Source organism: Lepidochelys kempii, chromosome 11, assembly GCF_965140285.1.
Source record: "Lepidochelys kempii isolate rLepKem1 chromosome 11, rLepKem1.hap1, whole genome shotgun sequence".
In the NCBI taxonomy this organism is placed as follows: Eukaryota; Metazoa; Chordata; order Testudines; family Cheloniidae; genus Lepidochelys; species Lepidochelys kempii.
In genome coordinates, this window is record NC_136390.1 from 33,001,056 (window position 1) to 33,017,803 (window position 16,748).

Consider the following 16,748-nt stretch of genomic DNA (forward strand, 5'->3'; position numbering starts at 1 on the left):
ACTTAAGCCACAGGACTTCTGGAGTGAATTTCATCTGAGTGTACACAGACCTTTCCTGACATAAAAATCCTTCAGTACAACAATTTAAAAAAAAAGTGAATTGTATATTAAACACAAGAAAGACATACCTAGTGGAGCTTTACAAACAACTCTGCCTTTACTATGACTGCAGTCAACTTCAGACCATGTTCCATTTGTGGATAGGATAACACTGCATTTCCCATTGACTTTTGAAGTTCCGTTTGCCCAATTGGCATATTTAACTGCTGAACCATCACGCCAGTTCAAGGACTTAGCTGTAGGGAAAGATCACAAATACTGCTTTCATAAATCACCATCAAAATTTGCAATATTGCAGCATAATGTGAAAAATGAAATTTATTAATTTCATCACATTTCTAAACATCAACTGTAGGTGCCCATCCAGTGAGCTGGGTGCCGATTACATAAACAACAAATGACAACAAACTGCCCATAAATATAAATATACCCATCTCAGTGCACCCTTCCTGAGAGAGACAGGCTTTGCAGCATGCCCAGGTTAACAAATCTGGGATCTGGCAGACCAAGGTTTGGGAGTGAAGTAAGTTCAATTACTGAGCAACCTGCAGAGAAAATGCCGTCAGCACCTCAGTCTCATGTATATTGAAGGAGTTCCAGCGCAAGTGCCTTTGCTCATCCTAAATGTGGCACAGGGAGAGGTGATACTCAGATAACCAGGTCCCAAATCATTTAGGGCTTAAAGTCCACCTAGAAACTTATTGGAAGCCAGTGTAGATCATGGCGTCCTGGTCTAATGTGCTCCCAATGTGCGACTCCACTTAATAAGAGCACTGCAGCATTCCAGCAATAGATTAAGCTTCTAAATAGTCCCCATGTAGGGTGCATTACAGCAATCTAGTCTTGAGGTGATAAAATCATGGATAATTCTGACAAGGTTCACATTGGAGAGAAAGGTTTATATTTGTCTTGCCAGGCGCAGATGGAAAATACTCTGTCAAAGCTGCTACCTGGGCATCTAGGACTGGCCCAGAATCTAACACCATCTCCAATTTTCACACTGTTTTACAAATGGCAGTTGCATGCCCCTATAAGTTCCACCTACTCTTCTGCCTGCTTCCATCAGCCCACCATTATCTCAGTCTTGTCTGGATTAAATCACAGCCAGCTAGTTCTCATCCAAACCCCAAGCTCTTGTACAATGTCCCTTTGTTGATTATCTAATTTTCATTCCAAAACCACAAAAATAAAAGTGTTTCTGTGAAACGCATAAAATAAATATTTTAGAATAATTTTCAAAAGCCAACAAAAACAGCCTCTCCGCATATACCTTTTCTAACCCATTTGTCTTAATCTAGCAGCAAAGTTTGAATTTAACCCACTGAATATATGTGAAAATAATTCTAAATCACAAAACAAGAAACATTAGGAATTAACATAAACTGAGAAGAGGTAGAAGTTACTATACTACAGTAACTCCTCGCTTAACGTTGTAGTTACATCCCTGAAAAATGCGATTTTAAGCGAAACGATGTTAAGCGAATCCAGTTTCCCCATAAGAATTAATGTAAACATGGGGGGTTAGGTTCCACGGAAATTTTTTTCACGAGACAAAAAACTATATTATACACACCCCTACACACACCCCCACACACAGTATAAGTTTTAAACAAACAATTTAATACTGTACACAGCAATGATGATTGTGAAGCTTGGTTGAGGTGGTGAAGTTAGAGGGTGGGATATTTCCCAGGTAATGCCTTACTGCTGAATGATGAACTAGCATTCGGCTGAGTCCTCAAGGGTTAACACATTGTTGTTAATGTAGCCTCACACTCTACAAGGCAGCACAAATGGAGGGAGGGGAGACAGCATGGCAGACAGAGACACACACCCTGTGTGTGGGAGAGAGAGATGTGCATTGCCCATTTAAATACTCTGACACTACTCTAAGTACATTGCCTTTTTAAGTATATCAGGAAGTTGAGACAGCAGCTGCTGCCAGCAAGCTCTCTTTGTCCTGAGCCCTGTTGTGTCCCCACCCTGCTCTATATGGAGAAGGGGTAAGCGGGGGGCAGGAGCGGGGGGAGGGGAGCACCCTGACATTAGCCACTCTCTTCCTCCCCCATTGCACAGCAAGCAGGAGGCTCCTGGGAGCAGCTCCAAGGCAGCGGGCAAGAGCAGCACATGGCAGTGGGGGGAGGCACAGATGCACTGCCGGCAACTGATAGCTTGCTGGGCGACTGCCGCACAGGGAACTTAGGAGAGCGGGAAGCTGATGGGGGGGGGAGGGGGGAGGGCTGCTGGTCCACCCATGTTCCAAGCCTCCACCAGCTAGCTGCAACAGGCTGCTCTTCCTGCAAGCAGTGGACAAAGCAGGCAGTTGCCAAACAAGGTTATAAGGGAGCATTGCGCAACTTTAAAGGAGCATGTTCATTAACTGATCAGCAACGAAACAACATTAACTGGGACGACTTTAAGTGAGGAGTTACTGTATATAAATTAATGCTAACAAATTGCATAGCAGCAGCAGTTAACTTTTCAAATTCTAAGTATTTTTATATTATTTTCATTCATTTTTATTTACCATATAAGATATATATATATATATATATACACACACACACACATAGTTGGTAGTTACTTCTTACCCCTGAAGTTCTGAGACAATCCAAGCCACACTCTTCTGGTGATGAAGTCATTTTGCCTTATGTGCTTACTGACAAATATATTCTCTTCAGCATCCTTTATAGTCAATAGTGTTGCAGAAGGATCTAAGGGAAGAGTTTAGTGGTCAGTACAGAAAGAAATTTTAGAGGTTTCCCTCATAGTCTTTTTAAATTAAATGGATTTTCTGAAAATTCAAAAGGGATCATTTAAGGCACAGAAATGAGAAAGAACGTTTGCTAATTTGGACTCCTAAAATTTTGATATGTAATCTGCAGAGGAAAAACACAGATTAGGAGAACAATGCAATGTCATGAGCAGCCTCAGATCAAAGATAACTTCTTGTTTTGTCATCTGGGCAGGTGATGCAAAATAAAATAAAGAAAATTCTCCTGCAAGTCTGGAAAGATATTAAATGATACTTTATGGAAACAGAAGCACTGATCCTGCCAGGTGCTAAGCATCTTCTGTAAATCCCCTTGATTCTTATTAACCTAAATAGAGGCTCAGCACCTTGTAGGATCAGGCCAATTTTCTGTATCTAAATAACAAATAATATATTTATATACAATGTCACTGCACTTAAGGTGTAATGGGAAGGAGGGCGTGCACTGGGGGAGGTGGCGGGGGGAAGGGAAGGTGTGCTTCTGTGCACCTGATCCTCTGCTGGCATAAAAGACTTTCTGCCAACAGCATAAGTTAAAGAAGGACTACTCTTGGTCTAACCCACGCTGGGTCCAAGTGGCCCTGAATTGGGTGTCACACCTGGTAATGGGAATACCTGCTTCTTTATTTCAGTTTATCTTACACAGTTTAATTAACCTTAAATAGTAAAAAAAATATATACGGCTAAAATTATGACAGTTCAAACGTGCTTGAATTTTGAAGGGAGCAAAGGATTCTGTACATGAGGAATTACATGCTGTTTATATTATCTGTCACAAAACAATCCCCAGTATTTACTAAAGAAAAAAAGCTCTTCTTTAGCACAAAAACTGGCTTTTCAGCTTCTGTGTGCATCAAGTTTAAACTGTGAAGTGTCAACTTTCAAATCCTCGGTGGGATTTCTCTGCATTCATCCTATGCCCAGGGCTATAATAAGAATAACTTTGTAACAAAGCTACAGCCTTTAATTTGTATAAAGTGGTTTGTGTAAAATAAAAAGGTTTTCCACTGGAAATCAGCTTTGATTTTCTGAATCCTTTATCAATGGTTACATGAGGTATCATTTTATTTATGTACATTCATGTTCCAGATAAGTAATCAGAACACTGCACATCTTTACCAAAAATATTAATCAAATGCTCCAAAAAACATTAGATAAAACCAGCCATTAGACATATTCCTAAATCAAAGAAACATAAAGCAGAAGTTTTGCCAGTGTGTTTTTTCTAATTCTCCCTTAATGATGAGCTATTTACAAGATATAACACATTATAAATAAAACCAAACATACCCAGCTTCTGACAGACTCTTCTAGCCTCTTCTGCAGTATATACTGAAAAATTGTATAATGCCATGTCAAATGCATAGCAATGATCTTTATACTGCAACCACTGCGATGTTCTAGTACCCTGTGGACACCTGGAGGAGCCTTTGGTTTGCTGTGGCTGTAGTCGTCTCTCTGTAAAAATATAAAGACTTTGTATTATGCAAATTAAAAGAGGCTCTGCGGAGTCAAATAACTCTGGGGTAGGGATCCTATATACAAAAATACACACACATGCTGGAATCGGGCTCAATCACTGTGGACCTCTGATTCAGGAGCTGACATTTATACCATAGGTCACAAAGAGATTATCAGTCTAACAATTTATAAAAATTATATTAATTTATATTTATATTAATTTAACTATATTAATTTCTTCCATGAAACATTGGGTCATGTTGAAAGTGATCCCTCTAATTTGAAGAAACTAAGGTAATCTGAGGTCACCAGTTTTATTTATCAGATTTTGCCAAGATAATTGTCTAAGATGAGGGAGTATGTATCAGAGACAGATGGTGACAGTCTCATGTTCCCACTACTCAAAATAAGATTCATAAGTTAATATCGTAATTTTCATAGCACCTTTCACACAAGGATCTCAAAGTGCTTTATTGCTTTATAAAGGGAGGGTAAATATTTCCCATTTTACTAGTGGAGAAACTAAGGCACAGAAAGGTTGTGATTTGCCCAAGCCCCAAAGCAAATCTTGGCATAGTTGAGAATAAAACTCAGGAGTATTGACTGCAAGTCTCCTGTTTTAATTACTATTCAACACTGCCCTCCAAAAGCCTTTCAGTAATGTGTTAGTCAATGTACACCCTGCTCAGCTCAGTTCAAAGTTTCACTCCATTGATGGGCATGGGAAAGAAATGTCCTGAGCAGTTATCAAAATCTTAAAACAGAAATCCAGTGACAACACATGACTTTGACAGAGTCAGTATTTCATGGAAGCTGAGCCAACAAAACTCTGCAATGAAAACATTTTTGGCATAAAGAAACCCTCTCACATTAGGCTGTTTAACAAGCAGTATCTATTTTTAATGCCTGTTTAGGTAGCTGGCCACCACTGTTATCAAATACCAAAGTATGGTGCCACAAAGCTTACAAGATATACTAACCGGTAGTTTGCTACTCCTTCTAAACAATCAGTCTTAAAGAACAAAATGTTTCGTTTAGTCTAAATCACATTTCTTTCAGTCTTCATTTTCTGTTCATAATACAGCATGTAAAATAGAGTATGTGTTAAATTACAGGAAAAAAGGAAATCAGGCTTACTGTCTGAAGAAGTATAGCAAATGGCACCCTCAATAACATTTGTGCACCTTGCACGTTTCCAAAATCCTTTAGTATCCAGAAAAACACAGTTCCCAGTAGATTTAGAGTTTTCCAGTTCCCAGGGACGGTAGTCAAATTCACTTCCATCAGACCATTCTAAATTAGATTCACTTCCCTGATTAAAGAATAATAATTTTTATACCACTGCATTCAGGCCTTAATTAATCAAATATAAACACAGATAACGTACAGAGAGTGATGCACTAAAGAGTCGAAGACCCATTTCCTCCAAGTCAGTACTGAACCAATGCCCAACATGGTTAGCATGTTGTGTCTTCCAGGTAATACTTAAAACTGAGGCCCTGGCCACCTGTGATCACTGAGGAGTCTGTGGTACTCTTAAGTACAGGGTTATGGCCAGGCCAAATCCCAACCTGGTAACATTATGCCTCCCTAATTTTCCCCCTATGGTTTCAATTACATAAGGCATTATTCAAGAGCTGACAATTCCTGTCCTAACAAATCTATTGCTTAGTCATGTTGTGAGCTGTTAAACCACAGGGGTGGGAGCAGTATGTAAAGTTTGTTTATCAGTTTGTGATGAAAGCTACTATGCTAGATTCACTTGGAAGTGTAGGCTGGTGGAAACCATGGCAGTGGAAAGTCTACCATGGCCGGTGAAGGGATTAGTGCAGCTCAAAAGATGGGTAGGGTGGTGGACATATGCCCTGAATTGATGTTTCCCCTGAGCACTATTTGCTGGTGGGCCCCAAGGGGAGCTTAAAGTTACCCTCCGCTTTGAAAACCCTGAGGAAGGATGGTGGCACAGTGGGCAAAGTGGAGCAGAGAGGCTGCACGATGCACTTCCCTGTGCTATTGGGGTGAATTTGGCCCATCATGTAAGTATGAAATCAGACACTCATTCTAAAATACATTTCTAATCCCCTAATATCTAAGTGTAGGAAAAGTTAACATATATTCTTAGTGGTAGGGGAAAAAGAAAGCAAATAATCTTCTAGCATGAAATTCAAGCCTCTAAAAGAGCTTGGAAAGATCACAAAGATTTTGGAAATCAACTGCAGAAAATTACTGCAGAAAAAGAAACAATGGTCATGACAGTAGAAACTTACATCAAGGCTTGATAGCCCAATCCACAGTGGATATCCATCACGCTTTACAATATTGTCCAAAAACACCTGATGGGATTCACTGTGTATGCTGACTAAATCACTTCCATTCTGTTTGCATTCTCTTAATGCTTCATACCAGGTTATTTTTTTCTGAAGGATCCTGTATGTGCTATTTCCATGTAGTATATACTCAGGCAATGGAGGCTTGTTCTCTCTGGGCCCTATTTCAAGATTAAGATCACAGTTAATTCTATACGCTTCATTCATGTTATCAGAAATATGTGGCAGATATTAAAATCTATCAGTCTATAAGAGGGGTCAGCAACCTTTCAGAAGTGGTGGGCCGAGTCTTCATTTATTCACTTTAATTTAAGGTTTCGCGTGCCAGTAATACATTTTAACATTTTTAGAAGGTCTCTCTCTATAAGTCTATATACTACATAACTAAACTATTGTTGTATGTAAAGTTTTCAAAATGTTTAAGAAGCTTCATTTAAAATTAAATTAAAATGCTGATCTTACACTGCCGGCCTGCTCAGCCCACTGCCAGCCTGGAGTTCCGTTCAGCTAGGCCGGCAGCAGGCTGAGCGGGGCCTGCGGCTGGGACCCCGGCTGGCAAGGGGCTGGCAGCCAGAACCCTAGAATGGCAGCAGGCGGAGCGGGGCCTGCGGCCAGGACCCCAGACCGGCAGTGGGCTGAGCGGCTTAGCCCGCTGCCACTCAACCCGCTGCCGGTCTGGGGTTCCATCCGCTGGCTCCTGCCAGCCAGGGTCCCGGCTGCTGGACCCGCTCAGCCCGCTGCCGGTCTGGGATCCCGGCCCTGCCTACATCGAGTGGGTACCTAACTTCTCCCTGGTTCTAGCCCATTCTCTTCCTCTCTCTCTGCACTGAGCTGAGGGTGGGAGTACACTGAGCACAGGGCTGGGGGTGAAGGAGCAGGCTGGGGGTAGGGGTGTAGGATCTGGCCAGGAAATAGAATGAGGGAGGGGACGCAGGGTTGGGGCAGGAGGTTTGGGTGTGGAGTGTTTACCTGGGCTGCTCCCATTTGGTGCGAGGGATGCAGGTAGGAATGTGGGGTCTCTGTGCAGGAACTCCCGTTTGGTGCACAGGGTGGGGGTGCGAATGTGGGGGGTGCAAGAGTCAGGGCAGGGGGCTGGGAGTGTGTGAGGAGGGTGCAGGAGTCAGGGCAGAGGGCTGGGGGTATGTGAGGGGGGTGCAGGAGTCAGGGCATGGGGTGTGGGGGGGGGCTGGAGTCAGGGCTGAGCAGGGCCGGTGGCCGGGACCCAGCAGGCCACAGCGTGCCATTAAAAATCGGCTTGCGTGCCAACTTTGGCACGCATGCCATAGGTTGCTGACCCGTGGTCTATAACAACTCAATTCAAGCACTGAAGTGTTCAGTACAAATTACTTATGGGATACTTATTATCTTTTTTTATATTGAATGATAGGAGAAAAAGATGGAGGCACACAGCCAACATCCATCCTGAGCAGAGTACTAGAATACTGATAGAGAGCTTCATCCTGCAAATTGAAATCCATGAGAGTTTTACCAATGAATTCAATGGGAGCAGATGCAGGGTCTTCATTGGGAGTCCTGTTCATGGAAGACTTGCAGGACTAGGCCTTAACATTAACTTTACCTCGCCAGCCCCCAAAACTTTGGGTGTAATTGTTTCTGGATATTACTTACCCATTTCAATTTTACAGGCAAGAATACTGTGTTGATTAAATTCAAGAGCTTGCCAACTTTGCGTACGGTTGTAAATATCCCAAAACCCATCAAAGTTCACTCCAGCAAAAAACTGATTCTTCTTTACATTAGGTCTTCCCTGTCTCCAGTTATTGTAAGACACAAAAGTTTCATCATACCATTTTAGGGAATTATCTGTGGAAAATATAAAAACATTTCTATATTTTGCCTTGAGCAAAAACAGATTTTTTAAGAAATGTGAAATTAATCTACAACTGAAGATGGTGTGCTCCTGACCAGAATTAATAAAACACTCACTTTAGATCAGAAGGCCTGTTATTACCTGTTTTTGAAGTTGCTAGAGTTTCCTCTAAGCCCTGACCAAAATTCTAAGTGTCAAGAGAAAATGTTCTTTGGAGATTACCCAAATTAGAACTGTGAAAATTCAGATTACAAAAACCAAACCAAATAAACAACAGGTGCCTTGCAAGTAACCCAGTACTATTTTCTGAAGAAGGGTGGTCTGGTGGATAATAGCTATAACTAGGAATCAGGAACTCCTGAATTTTATCCTGGCTATGATGCATACTTCCGCCGTAGCTTAATGTGACTCATGTCTCTGCCTTGTTTTCACATTTTGTAAAATGGAGATTGCCATGACCCTGTGTGTTCTGCAATTCCTTAGCCATGCAATTTGCTAGAAAATCCATCCCTCTGCAATAAGGTGCTCTGGAATCTAAGATTTCTTCTCTCTTTTTTTTAAAAATGATGTTTCCTGCCCATGAAGATTACTTTTAAAATAAGAACTGAGTGTAATTGATGCAGTGTTGTATTTCTGAGTCTGCAGACAGTCTGAAATAATAGCTCTGAGAAGTGTGAACTACCCCATTCATCACGAGTTCAGTATTTGAAACCTAAAGATGAAAATTTAAGGCTCCAACACTAAAATCAGATCTTTGCACATGCATGGAACCCCTTAAGTTCCAATTCTGCTAACTACTCTACAGTTTATTGTTTAAATAGAAGAGTCCAATTACAGCACTTGTCCCACAATCCAAAACTACCTCCTGCTCCACCTCTCCAAGGACTACAGATTGCAACAGAATTCAGACACCCTGCCTCAGAATCTACATCTAGAATGAAGCAGAGTACATGGATTATTGGGGATCATGAAAAAATTACTGATTTACATCACTGAGATTTATTCATTCATCTTTGTAAAATGCTTTGAAGATGAAAAGCACTATTATTCTAACAGAATAATTGCAGAAAACTTACTAAAAGAAAAGGACGACCTATGCATCTGATGAAGTGAGCTGTAGCTCACAAAAGCTTATGCTCAAATAAATTTGTTAGTCTCTAAGGTGCCACAAGTCCTCCTTTTCTTTTTGCAGATACGGACTAACACGGCTGCTACTCAGAAAACTTACTGCACATAATAGAGAATGCAGAGTTGGTCACAAGATGCAGCTATAGGAGCTTTAGTAGTTTGCTACTCAGTCTGGGCTTGAAATTCCAAGGTAGTGAGCACCCAAACTGTCACTCACTTCAGTGGGAGTTGTGGGTGCTCAGAACCTCTGTAAATCAGGCCTATGTATATTGCTAAAAATGTTACCACATATCATTGTGCTCTTTTTAAATCCTGCCTTTTGGTAAAATCAATAACCTGGATTAAGCAGACTGTGTAGGATCTAAATATCACTAGAACAGACAAAAGATGTCCAGTTATTTTCCTCTAAAAACATAAATGAAAATATAAGGCAGTTGTAAGCATTAGTATATATTTATTTTTATGGTGTCTTGGATTGCTCTATCCAAGTATGTAAGAAATGTATCAGTTTAATGATAGGAGGTTAGCAAATTTTATTAAGAAAAAAATCTTACCGCTGTCATCATAAATTATGCCCAGCCATACCCATCTAGCTAAGCCACTGAAAGAACGTAGCTGCTCAACAACAAAGTTATTTTCTTCCTCATCTCTAATATTCAAGACAAATGCATCTAGATCTGTTGAAACAATTTTTAAAATAATAATTAGTTTATTACAAGTTTATCTATCATTTACAAAACAAATTAAGTTTTGATCGCCAATGTTTAATAATTAACACACACACACACAGACACACTCACACTCTAAAAGGACAGACAACACATCAGCCAAAAAAAAATTAGGAAAAATTACTGTTTTTCAAAAGGCAATGTCAACACTACCTGTTCTGTGAGTATTTTGTAGATAAGTGGAGGATTTCAGCTTCTAGCACTGTCAGCTATGCTTTTCAGGAGCACTTCATACACTTAAAAACAAGTACCTTTTTTGGATATTTCTATACAGTAAAGAAAAATCCATTGCTGGCCCATGCCAGATGACTCAGGCTTGTGGGGCTCAGGCTGTGAGGCTGTTTCACTGCTGTGTAGACTTTTGGGCTTGGGCTGGGGCCAATCCCTAGGACTTTGTGGGGAGGGAGGGTCCCAGAGCTCAGGCTCCAGCCAATTTTTAATGCATAAAGAGTATCCTACACAGCAATGAAACAGCCCCACAGCTCGAGCTCTGTGAGCCCGAGTCAGCTGGCATGGGCCAGCCACGGGCTTTTCTTTGCTGTGTAGGATACTCTTTATGCATTAAAAATTGGCCCCTCCGATTTTAAAAAATAGACAACAATATTTGCTATCTTTCAAACTCCTCGTAGGCTTCACCTCCCTAGTTTTTCAGTTTCTGTACAAGCAGCTTAAAAGAGACTGCCAATTTAAAATCCAGTAATTAAAAGAAGTACTTACTTATTTTCTTGCATAAATGGTGGGCTTCTTGTGATTTCATTTCTTGCCATCTATCTTTTGTTATCATGAAAATGTAACAACTATTTTGAAATGATATCCATGGTGTATTTTTAAACTTACGTGGACATTTAATATGTTCAACAACTTGTTCTTTCTCAGTCTCATCTGAAAGAAAAAGAAAACTCTCTTAGGTCATGCACAATTTTAATATAAGACAGCATGGACTCCAGCCTGTATGAAGAGGCCTCCACAGGGTCCAGAGGAGGTGCAGATGGTGCTGGGGAGATGGCTAAGTCCTCCTTCCACATGGAGGTGAGGGAGATCCATGTGCAGAGGGTGTCCTCAGTGGGCAGATCTGGAGGGCACAATCTGGGTCAACACAGCAATCCTGAATGTTACTAAATAATTACACAGTGCTTGGGTAACTTGCTCAGGTGTTAGATGGCCCATTTCCAAGGCACTAGGGGGTTTTTTGGTACACAAACAACTAAACAAGCCTGTTCTAGGAAGTAGTCTAAGTTTAGTGTATATAAATGGAACATTTTTATTTTAAAATAATTATAAACCATCTTTGTTACTGAGTTTTACTATGTATATTACTTATGAAAGCTGTTTTTTTTTTAAATAATGAGAATGTATTTTCTCAGAATACATACTTGTTGGCAAGTAGCAAATAGCACCTGGATTTTCAGAGGAACATTCAGAAGTTTTCCAGAATCCATCAATATCCAAAAACACACATTCATCACTTGTTTCTTCGTCTTCTTCAGACCAGCGACTAAAATCAATGCGCTTTCCATCTGCCCAGCCATAATGTTTTCCATCCTAACATCATACCAATAAAAGATGAGAGACTTACACACTTAAAAAAGTGTCTAGGTGCATCAAATGACATGATACTATATTTCTACTGGGTGAAGTCCTGTGTTTAGCAAGAATTGCAGGTGCTCAGCAGCTCTTGGGATTTGGTCTCTTGTTAAAATAATAAATGAAGTCTGTCACATTCAGTTTTGCTGCGGAAAAAAACTACATCGACTATTGTGAATGGCAAATGACAATACTTATATGTTAGAGAGACAAGTTGGGTGAGGTAATATCTTTTATTGGACCAACTTTTGTTGGTGAGAGAGACGAGCTTTCAACCTTACACAGAGGTTACCTGAATAACTACTCTGTGTAGCTTGAAAGTTTGTCTCTCTCACCAACAGAAGTTGGTCCACTAAAAAAATATTACCGCACCCACCTCGTCTCTCTAATATCCTAGGACCAAACACGGCCACAACAACAGTGCAGTACTTAGATGTCTAACTATTATGCTTGATTTGTAGGCAAAGCCAGGTAGATAAATGGTATCATTTGAACCTGCAATTAACTATGGGCACAATTATTTGTGCATGAAAATTGGAAGCGATTTCTAAGAGTCAGTCTTGTTGTTTCCCCATGTTAGAGCAAATGTAACATATTAATGTTTAATATTAAGTACTTTTTAGAATTTATAATTAGACATATTCCTGCCATGAAGATGACAATAAATAATAATAAAATATAATAATAATTAATCATATTAAAACACAAGAAAAGTAAGAGGATCTATGCTTTAGGAAAGTTATATTTAAAAGTTTTCTTCTGTATTTAAGACCACTCATATTAGGAACTGATACCAGCTGTGATAATCTTTTTTTTTCTTCTTTTTGTTTTTTTTTAGCTGAATATATCTTCCTGGTGTGTTCAGTACTACAATTGCAAGCTCTCCTGGTACTGTCTCATTGTCTACAGGCATGAGCTGCTGGGTGTAGCCAGTACCCTTCTATATGTTTCAGAGCTTTAGTGCCATATGTAACAGGATGAGGCATTTGATCCCCACTTAAAGGTCACCTACAAAGGGGGGGAGAGAGGTTGTCTTCTTTTTCACTTCTTGTGAAGTACAGATAAAACATGAAAAGTTTGTTTTCTTCAAAAATTCCCTGTACATTTTATACATTAAAAAATACCAGGTTTTTCTTTCCTGTTATTCCTGGAAAACTCTTTGAACAGCTGCAGAAGTAGGAGAATTATGATGTCATAGATACCAAGCAAGTGAAACCTGACCGTGAGAACATTTTTTATTTAGGCTATTTAAAACTTTGTTTTTTGCTTATTTTTGGTAATACCTATTTAACTCAAACATCCATAAATGGTTGGAAGAAAAGATGTTTGTTAAAGATTCAACACCCACTCACACACCCATGCCCCAAACTCTTTAATTAACGGATGAGAAAGCTCCCAATCCACACTGGGAATTTCCAAGAAGTCCTCCAACAAACACAAGAGAAACACTATTGACATTTTTAAGGTAAAAAAGCATAATTTTTTTTTAAAATTCCCTTTCACAACTTTTCTCCGTTATTAAGAAGCAAACCCCACCTGAAAAAATCCATTCCAAGTTCTAAGATAAGATGTTACCAATATATTTCAAACAGTTTTTAGCAGTTGCTTTTGGATTTCATTTGCTATCTTTCAGGTTTTCTCTTTTTAAAAACATTTTGGTTGGCCTTCCTTGACCCCACCCCAGAATTTCAAATGACAGTGGCAGTTATAGAACCACTGACAACAGAGTGGCAAAGATGATGCAATGATATAGTTTGCTGCTAATATAAAACATTTTTTTCCATCTTAAACCCTGAGGAACATAGTGTCCTCTCAATCGGTCCATCAATTGGAGTTCCACACTTGAATGTGCACCTCAGAGAACTGAAAATCTAGTATATAACCCTGAGCACCAGGACTGGTTAACCTCCCACTAGACATCTAGCCTCAAGATGGTTCTCTGCAACTGAAAATAGATGCCCCTGGAAACATCTATTTAAAAATAACCCAGTAATTTTCAGTTTCATTGTTTCACCAGTCATTCCTTTACCATTCCACCCTACCCTAAAAAATGGTTCTTACGAGGGATGGGGAAGAGATAAAACTTACATCTTTGCTGAAGAGTCCAATCCACAGTGGGTAATTGTGAATGGCAGCCTGCACAGTAAGAAAAGCCTGTTGGTACTGATCTGTGATGCTAACGAGCTGCATGTTTTTCTGTTTGCACTCCTGCAGTGCATCATACCAGGACAAATTCTCCAGAATTACTGTGTAATGGACATTTTGATAGGTCAGTGTTTCATTAAGGACTTGCTGTGTCTGGTTGTCAGCAGCCCCTGTAAATAATCAAGAAATAGAAGCATTAAGTGGGATAAACACTGCAAAACATTTTAGTTCTCAGTTTCTTTTGTAATAGCAGCAGCAAAACCCATTCAAATTTCTTTTGGGAATAACCATCAAAAATAAAATTAAAAAAAAGATTCATAGACTGTTGTAGACTACCATTTTACTACATCAGAATGGACAGAGAGTGTATCTGTTGAAAAATGTAAAGCTCTTTTTAAATGTAAATGTGTAAGTCCCTGTATAAAAGCTTGGTAGAAAGGCAGTAACAGAACTACTCGGCTTTGTGGCTTTCCATATTCATTCAATTTAACTCAGAAGAGTTCAAGTTATTAGGGAAAAAACACCTATACTCTCTGGGTGAAATTAATGTGAAACTGTGGTATTCTTCTACAGAACTGCGCACAGATGTTGTGACAATCAACAGGGGCCATGCATCTCTGAACAGTCTGACGGAGAGAGGGATGAGTCAAGTAAAGAGCCATTGGATTCATTCTTATGTAAATACTGGTACAGGCAGCTCTTCCAGCCAGTACATTGCACGAGCAGGCAGAGAGGTAATAGAGTTTGCCTCCACAGCATGTGCTCAGAGTCTTGCACAAAGCCACCTGGTTTATGTATTGTGCTGGAAGTGGTGAAATTTACCGTTTGGGTTCTAATTATCCAATATTATCACAATGAGCTGCACTAATTGCATCCAACTAAGTGATGCATGCAAATAATAAAAAATGCAAACTTCACATGGATGGGGAATTAGAGCATGTGGATCTAATAATTCCAAGAAGTTTATGGGCTGATACCAGAGCTAAATTTGGCCCTACAATTTTGTAAAATGTGCATTGGCATCTAACATAGAGGTGTCTCAGGAATACAAAGCCTTGTCAAGGGAAAAAATTAGTCTGTATAAATAAGAGCAAACAAGTGACTGATGAATAGGCTGACAGACCAATTCCCAAAAGGCAGAGCCATAAGATTAATTTTATGTTTATGCACAATTTGCAGCTGTCAGTGGATTAGAGAGGTGACATGAAAGAAACAGAATGTTTGAACTAGTTCATGACTACTGCCAAGTGCTTCTATGTAAAAGAGCTTCAAAAGAGAACTGTGAGACCAACAGAGACCTCACACACTTAAAGGTTAATGGTAAAGAGTTAGGGGGAAAATGTACATTTCCCAAAGATGAAAAAAGAATATTGCTGATGTTTACAAGCGTAATTATCACAACATTTTGAGATAATCATTAAGTGCCTGAGATGCCAAGGCATCTGAGCTGCTGACTCCCTTGCTTCTGTGACACAAGTGACATGAAAACCATAGGGCCAGACTGTACTTGGCCAAGGATGCCACGGCAGAGTGGAAAACATCTCCCCTGCTGCAGCATCCTCAGCTGTGGCCAGGCACAATTGCAGTTTCTGCAAGAGCAGACTGAGTGCTCCTTCCCTGCATGCCTGGGGGTTTAGAGGCTAGCAATCCAAGAATAATGGGGACCATATTGCAGCAATGACTGAACTTTCACTGAATGTCATGTTTCCTTTTTTGGAGGGAAATATATTTATCAATAGCAGCTGCACTCTTTTATTGGAGTCTTACAAGCATTTTTAATGTTCAGCGCCTTTGCAGTTCATCTTAAATTTTCTTTTTTTAATAATTAATTTTAAAAAATCCCCTTCACATTTTTCATACTGAATCACTATCCTTCCCTCCTTTGAATTAATAAATAATTATTTAAAAGGATAATTTATACATAGCAGAACATACCCCAAAAATGGGTGTACCGCATATTAAGCCCTTGGCAGTTACGCAGTAACTAAGGCTTTGTTCAGATTGGGTAATTGCCCTGATTTCAGTAGTCAGTGGGCAGTCACCAATATAGCTGCACTGGAGCAGTGATTCCTCCCCAGTCCCGAGTATAAACAGGAAAGCCACACATTGTATCAGTGGAGCTGACCTCTGCTTGAAGCCAGGGTAAATTGCACCAGTACAAATTGTGGCTCTCATTGTCTACACCTGGCGTTTGCTCTAAGGTAGCTAAACAAATGGCTGAAATCAAGGCTAATTCCAAGTATAGATGAGGCCTCATATCATCCCTTCAGTGTTAAAACTCACAGGAGATGGTTAAGTGGGATTAAAACTCTGCATGGTTCTCCTCACAGAGTTTCGCCCACGTTGTTCTGGGGGAGAGGAGTCAGTTGCTCCATTCCTCACTGAATGAAACGAAGTTCATCACCAAGCCCTGTAGATCCCCGAAGTATACAAAGAAGGTCAGGGCCTTTCACTTGGAGGCGTTGTACTCCATGCCAACTACTGGACCCTGGGGCCCCCCCCTTCACTCTCTGGAAGCATGACTCCACAGGAACTTCACTATCAAGGCCTCCACTGCCCAGGGCTTTCCCCAAACACCTCTTAAAGCGGGTTTCATGCTGTGGATGGTGTCGTGGAAAATGTAGGTATGGGAAATTTTTCAGGGCTGGTAAGAGGGATGAGATTTGTCCTCATGGCCCCACCACTGGATACCGCTATCCAGTATGGACCTG

The 16,748-nt window shown here is 40.2% G+C and overlaps 1 protein-coding gene across 1 annotated transcript in view; it reads right to left on the reverse strand.

Moving 5' to 3' along the window:
* The window catches only part of LY75 (lymphocyte antigen 75), an 81,902-nt gene that overhangs the window by 14,453 nt on the left and 50,701 nt on the right, over positions 1 to 16,748 (reverse strand). The window contains exons 25-34 of the mRNA XM_073305589.2: positions 13,981 to 14,207; positions 11,682 to 11,850; positions 11,026 to 11,190; positions 10,135 to 10,257; positions 8,251 to 8,445; positions 6,562 to 6,782; positions 5,432 to 5,606; positions 4,124 to 4,291; positions 2,652 to 2,774; positions 129 to 296 (exon numbers count right to left, since the gene is read on the reverse strand). Of these exons, the coding sequence (XP_073161690.2) occupies positions 129 to 296; positions 2,652 to 2,774; positions 4,124 to 4,291; positions 5,432 to 5,606; positions 6,562 to 6,782; positions 8,251 to 8,445; positions 10,135 to 10,257; positions 11,026 to 11,190; positions 11,682 to 11,850; positions 13,981 to 14,207 (1,734 nt within the window). The remainder of the gene's footprint in view (positions 1 to 128; positions 297 to 2,651; positions 2,775 to 4,123; positions 4,292 to 5,431; positions 5,607 to 6,561; positions 6,783 to 8,250; positions 8,446 to 10,134; positions 10,258 to 11,025; positions 11,191 to 11,681; positions 11,851 to 13,980; positions 14,208 to 16,748) is intronic.